This window comes from Nanorana parkeri, unplaced genomic scaffold (assembly GCF_000935625.1).
Source record: "Nanorana parkeri isolate BGI_ZX_2015 unplaced genomic scaffold, ASM93562v1 scaffold1270, whole genome shotgun sequence".
NCBI classification, from domain to species: domain Eukaryota; kingdom Metazoa; phylum Chordata; class Amphibia; order Anura; family Dicroglossidae; genus Nanorana; species Nanorana parkeri.
This window is the reverse complement of record NW_017307538.1, coordinates 314,018-320,398: the sequence shown is the minus strand read 5'-3', so window position 1 is coordinate 320,398 and position 6,381 is coordinate 314,018. Positions and strand designations below refer to the sequence as shown.

Genomic DNA, 6,381 nt, shown 5'->3' with positions numbered 1-6,381 from the left:
AAGTTGTAAAAATTTAGTTTAAAGTAAACAAATATGTGTGTATAAATACAGACAGAAGGATTAAAATGCAGTTACATAGTATTTGAGGTTGAATAAAGACATTAGTCCATCAAGTCCAACCTGTTAGGATCTCATTCTAGGAGTACTTGTACCCCTGTATATTACGGTCCCTTAAGAAATCGTTACGGTCCCTTAAGAAATCAAGTTAGATTCAACAGTGAAAGACAAATGATAGATGAGAGAGAGCGAGAGAGAGAGAGCGGGCGAGAGAGAGAGAGAGAGAGAGAGAGAGAGAGAAAGAATGCATAGATAGACAGACAGATAGATAATGCATAGATATATAGATACCAGATAGATAGATAGATACCAGAGAGATAGATATATAATATAGATAGATAATGCATAGATAGATAGATAGATAGATAGATAGATAGATAGATAGATAGATAGATAGATAGATAGGGTTGGACTGGCAGGCAGAGATAGATAGACTCAAGTATTAATGATAATTTGGGATAAGTTGCCCCCATACTGTGGAGTGTCACTTGAACACTCTCCTTCAGCTCTAAAGAAGTCTGAGGACTCTGGGCTTGCTCTAAGCACATAGCAGCATTCATCTCCTTCCTCGCCTGCCAGTAGTAGAGCAGGAAATACCGTATCACAGCCCCAGCCAGTGAACTGACTTGTGGTGTTAATAGAACAGATTCATTAAGTGGTAAATAAATGTTCCCTGTCGCAGTAATTGCTCAGACTGCCTTCCCAGGCACAAGCTCCAGCAGCACAGATAAGGCTGAGCCAGAGGCATGGAAGCAGCAGAGGGGTAGATAGTATGAGGAGGGACATGCTCTCTCTTTGTAATAAAACACCTGTTCCATGACTCTCTCACACACACAACACATTGCTGCGACGGTTGCTGCTGCTGCTTTGCTTGCATGTGAGGACAGTAAGCCAGGAGAAAGCAGAATGTAACATCAGCATATTCTGTATAGGAAATTGGGATTAATTGTAAACAGAGCTGCACACTGTCCTCGGCGGATCTCTTTCCAGGGCTGGCGGATTCAGTTTACCACACTTCAACAAAAATAATCTTAGCACGCTTCCAGTTTCCTAAGTGCTCATGCTTCGCATTGTACAGCTCTGGCCGGGGAGAGCTGAACTCAACGCTAGCAACACAAGGGCAGCTAGCTGCATGGACGACCCGGTGGTGACCAAGACCTTGGTGCCGCCAGACTTGTCTCCCTGGGGCCTTCTCGGCAGTAAAGCTCCCTTAAGTCTAGACCTAAAACGACCTAAACATCAATCTACATAGGAAGAAAATTTGTTTATTATAGTACGACCGGAGACGTCGTACACTGTTTTGCTATAGATAGAAATCAAGTGACACTAAACTCAGGAGTTAAATCCTAAAAATACATTACCTTCACTATTAACAAAAATGTATCTTATTTGTGTATCACTCGGCTGTAGATCCTCAAATCATCTCTGAATTGGTGCTGACACTGTCCTTCCTTCTGGAGTGTGGCTACTTTTGTTCTCCATGTTCCCTGTGTGTGTTGTAAAGTAGTCACCGCTCCAAGCTCACTCCTGTAATGGACTACAATCTCACATTTAGTTTACTGATTTGTATTGAGATTGTAGTCCATCATGGGAGTGAGCTTGGAGAGGTGTCTACTTAACAACACACACAGGGAACATGGAGAACAAAAGTAGCCACACTCCAGAAGGAAGGACAGTGTCATCACCAAGTCAGAGATAATTTGAGAATCTACAGCTGAGGGATATACAAATAAGATACATTTTTGTTAATTGTGAGGCTCCATTCACACATAGCAGTTGCGGTTTTCATACGGAAAACCGAACAATACCGCGCAAACAGTAACATATGCGCGGATTCCGCACGTTTGCAGCTATTGCTATAGCTGAAATGCGCAGAATCTGCCATAAAACCGAGTTTGGATTGTTTTGCGGTTTCGCAATAGTCTGAACAATGCACATTGCAGTGTATTCTTTTTTTTTTAACCGCGTTTCCACGCGTATTAGTAAGCGCGAATACGCGCATAAAAGGGCTCATGTGTGAATGGAGCCTTAAGGTATTTGAATGTATTTTTAAGATCTCATGAGTTTAATGCCACTTTAAGCAGCGTAACAATTGGCCGTACAGATGGCCAATTTGTCTTTAACCACCATTCCTCTCCAGGGGGTGATAAGGACTCCCAGCAAGGGGGACAGACCTGGGAATTTATGCACAGATAGGGGATGTAAGACACTGGTAAGCGATTTAACTGGTCTGCACGGGCAGGAAACTGAGATATCAGCCTTTCATGCAAGCTTGCCATGCACAGCCTGCGGCCAGATATCTATCTTATCCCTGATTAGAACGTAGACATGTGCGGTTGTATACCCCATGGGGCGTCCAACTCTGTGCTCCCAGCAGACACCCTTATCAATCGAGTTACCAGATGGGGAAGATATAACTTGGCCAATAGACTTTACCTCTATGTCTCACCCCAAAAATTCAATTCCTACAGGGGTAGACAAATTAATATAGAATTCGGGAGCCAGTCAGTCCAATCCAGGAGCCAGCAGGATTTTTTAGGAGCCAGCTCCATTGGCAACAACTAGAGAAAACCTCAAAAATTAGGTGCCAGCTGTAATTCTTAAGGAGCATTGGCGACCTGGCTCCTGGGATTTGTCCAGACCTGTGTTATAATGTTATATTGAAATCCTTGTTAACAGGATGCATAGCATTTCTTTCATGTGCTATCTCCGAAATCTGGTTACAGATGGGCAAACCTAATCTGAAATGGTGGATCGACGCACGCTGGTAACGGCCACAGAATGGCCAGCACCACCAAAATGACCAAATACCCCCGCCCCGTTCCCAATTCTTGAAAGTAAAGCATTGCTTCAGCTCCTTGGAAAAAAGGATAATCGGAAGATTATGAAACCTCTGCAACTGATGCAGGTTGACTTCCGGTTGCACCGTTTCTACTGCATTACAATCATCGTTCAAATCTAAGGCATCTCCAGCAAAATCATGACTATTAAGCCTTCTGCAAATGCAAAATAAAATGCTAAAGCAGCTTTTTATATAAGAGTATGGCTTTTTAGATCGTCAGCTCTGCTGCGCAGGATCCCCTGCCGAGATTCTTTGTATTCCATTGGTAGTGTACAATGGTACAAAGGCACCTGCAGGGTGATCAATGAATAGCATTTTTAAAGCTTTTTTTCCTTTTTATCTTCTTTTGATACAATGTGAATTTGTATCAAAAGTCAAAACTTTTTTGGATAGAGCAGTAAAGTGTTAGAACCCCCAGATGAGGTTCAACTCTTGCTTTGTCCAAGTGACCACCGTTACCGGAACTGAAATGGAAGAAAAATCTAACATTCTGATTTTCCCCCCAGGGCAAGAACGGAGGGGAAACCCTACAATTTCTCATTCACTCACTTGTGCCGGTGACGATAAAAAACAAGTTTCCCATCGCTTTGGGTCTACAGGACAGGAAGTAAAGCGAAATCTCTCCAATGGGACACAGAGGGCAAAAAAAAAGCACAAAAACTTGGTGGACCTTACTATACTTTTCTCTATCCAAAATGAAAAATAAAATTGGACTTGGATACACTATAATGCGGATAGGCACAGAGACACCTTCTGTGCCCATTCTCATTCAAAGAGGGCAATAAAATCATATACCCCACGCTGGGCTTTAGAGATCACAAGGAGAACAATAGAAAACAAAGAATAAAAGACAACTTAAAATAAAAAGTAACATAAACTTAGAAATAAACTTACAGCCAGTTGCTAGCATTTGCAGAGAACACAGCTAATATGATCATCAAGAGGGACCTCAAGAAGTATTCAGGGGTCATCCTGAGGATCTGTGGGGGGGAAATGATCTCCAATAACAGTGATGATATGATATTTTTGTAGTTCCTCAGTGGTGCCTGCTTCCTTAGGGTACAGATCCCAGGGAGGGGGTAAAGTGCTCAGGGGTGCCACCAGTCTCCTCTTGCAGCTTGCTTACAGGTATCCCGACTTTTTAAAAAGAGGGACCAGCATTAGGGGGGGTGATGGAAGCCGGGTATTGTCGATGCCAAGGTATCTGATGCCCACTCTAAGTGCCAGCTATGGACCTGCAGCGGAGGTGAGCTCTCCCTCCTCCGGGCACTGGGCTTTAAATCGGGACCGCAGGTGGCACGCAGCACAGCGACCTCTAGCGGGTGACAGCGGCAGTGGCGGCGGCGGTGGCAGCGCAGCGTGTCCCACTCCGAGCAGTGCCTGGGTCAGACTCCGAATGTCAGTTCAGCTGGAGGAATCCCGGGATGGAAGCAACAAGCGGAGGGGAGGGGGGAGGAGTAGAGGGCCGGTCCTGGATGGTGATACCCAGGCGGGGTTACACGGCCCGGACACCCCCCTCTCAGGGCGGGACAGGGCAGGAGAAGTGCATTCATTCATTGCTCTGCCAGTGTGTGCGGTCACTGAGCCGCTGACAGCAGGCAGGACGGTACGGAGCTCGCTGTGTCCTCAGCGGACGCCTGGCAGCGCTCATAGCAGAGGGCATCCCATAATATCACCTTCTCTGCACAATTTGTTATTGCTGCAGAGTTGTCCTTATTTACAAACTTATCCAAAAATTGCTGCAGAGTTATCATTATTTACAAACTTATCGAAAAAGACTTCACTGTCCTGATAATCTTATAATATTCTGCCCCCTAAAAAATAAAAGTCACCACCTGGATTTAGCTAAGCCTACATCAGAGCCTTCCATTGGATAATAGATCTAGGATCAGCAACCTTATGTCCCCAAAAATGAGGTCAGCTGTCTTATACACTGCCTGTCCAAAAAGAAAGTCACCACCTGGATTTAGCTAAACCTGCATCAGAGCCTTCCATAGTATAATAGATCTAGGCTCAGAAATAGTATGTGCCCAAAAAATGAGGCCACCAAATGGATTTAGCTAAGCCTAAATCAGAGCCTTCCATTGGATAATAGGTCTAGGTTCAGCAACGTTATGTGCCCAAAAAATTTAGCTAAGCCTAAATCAGACCCTTCCATTGGATAATCGGTCCAGGTTCAGAAACGTTATGTGCCCAAAAAATGAGGCCACCACCTGGATTTAGCTAAGCCTAAATCAGAGCCTGCCATGGTATAATACTGTAGGTCTAGCTTCACCATCAGTTTGTGCCCCTTTTATACACTGCCTGTCCAAAAAAAGTCACCACCTGGATTTACCTAAGCCTACATCAGATCCTTCCATTGGATAATAGGTCTAGGTTCAGCAACGTTATGTGCCCAAAAAATAAGGTCAGCTGCTACCTGAATATACTGAGTGACCAGGTTTCCATCCATGGATTTTTTCCTTCCCTGATGGCACATTGGGCATATTCCAAGATGACAATGCCAGGATTCATCGGGCTCAAATTGTGAAAGAGTGGTTCAGGGAGCATGAGACATCATTGTCACACATGGATTTGCCATCACAGAGTCCAGACCTTAACCCCATTGAGAATCTTGTGGATGTGCTGGAGAAGACTTTACGCAGTGGTACGACCCTCCCATCATCACTACAAGACCTGGATCCCTGGATGGAAATAAATGTTGTGACATTGCATACAATGCCACGGCAAATGTGTGCCGTAATCACAGCCAAAGGCGGTCCAATTAAATATTAGAGTGTGTGACTGGCAGTGTGTATATAGAGAGAAAGAGAGCTGCCAACTGTCCATCCGAAAGGAACCAAGTCCCTCTTTTTTCATTGGTTTGATGTATACATTTCTATGAAAATGATCAGTTAAAGAGGAGCTATAAGGCTGGGTTCACACCATTTTCCGGACCAGATCTGGAACATAGTGCATTGCGTTTTTGCTGCATTTTTACAGCGATTTTGCAGCAATTGGATTTTGTTTTTATAAAAAACAAAATGGTCTTACAGGTGCGTTCCATGCGTTTTTATGTGTTTTAATGCGTTCCAGCGCATTCCAGACCAGAGAAAATAGGACAAGCAGTATTTTTCTGGTCTTGTCTGGTCTGGAACGGACTGTGCTGGTGGGAACAGAGGCCAGAAATAGCATAGGGATACATTGGGATACATTTGTGGTCAGGAAACGGTCTGGTCTGGTCTGGAGGTAATCTGGATGTGGTTTGAATGGGTCCTAAGTCAAAAGCCTTATGCATCCCCAAATAAAAAATATAAGCCCCAAGCTGCACAAGCTATTTGCAAGGTAAATGGGCAGGACATTTATACAAAGAGATATCAATACAAATCCACAGTAGGTCTAGAGGCACTCATGTGTCTTGCAGCAGACATAAGTCAAAGCATCAGCGTTTTTATTATCAATTGTCAGTGGTTGCTCAAAATAAGTGAATTATTTATCAAAGT

General features: G+C 44.0%; 1 protein-coding gene across 1 annotated transcript in view; it reads right to left on the bottom strand.

The window, feature by feature from the left end:
• Positions 1–4,006, bottom strand: part of WNT4 (Wnt family member 4) — a 58,514-nt gene extending 54,508 nt beyond the window's left edge. Inside the window, exon 1 of the mRNA XM_018568982.1 lies at positions 3,794–4,006. Coding sequence (XP_018424484.1) covers positions 3,794–3,870 — 77 coding nt within the window. The 5' untranslated portion in view covers positions 3,871–4,006. The remainder of the gene's footprint in view (positions 1–3,793) is intronic.
• Between the last annotated feature and the right edge of the window lie 2,375 nt (positions 4,007–6,381).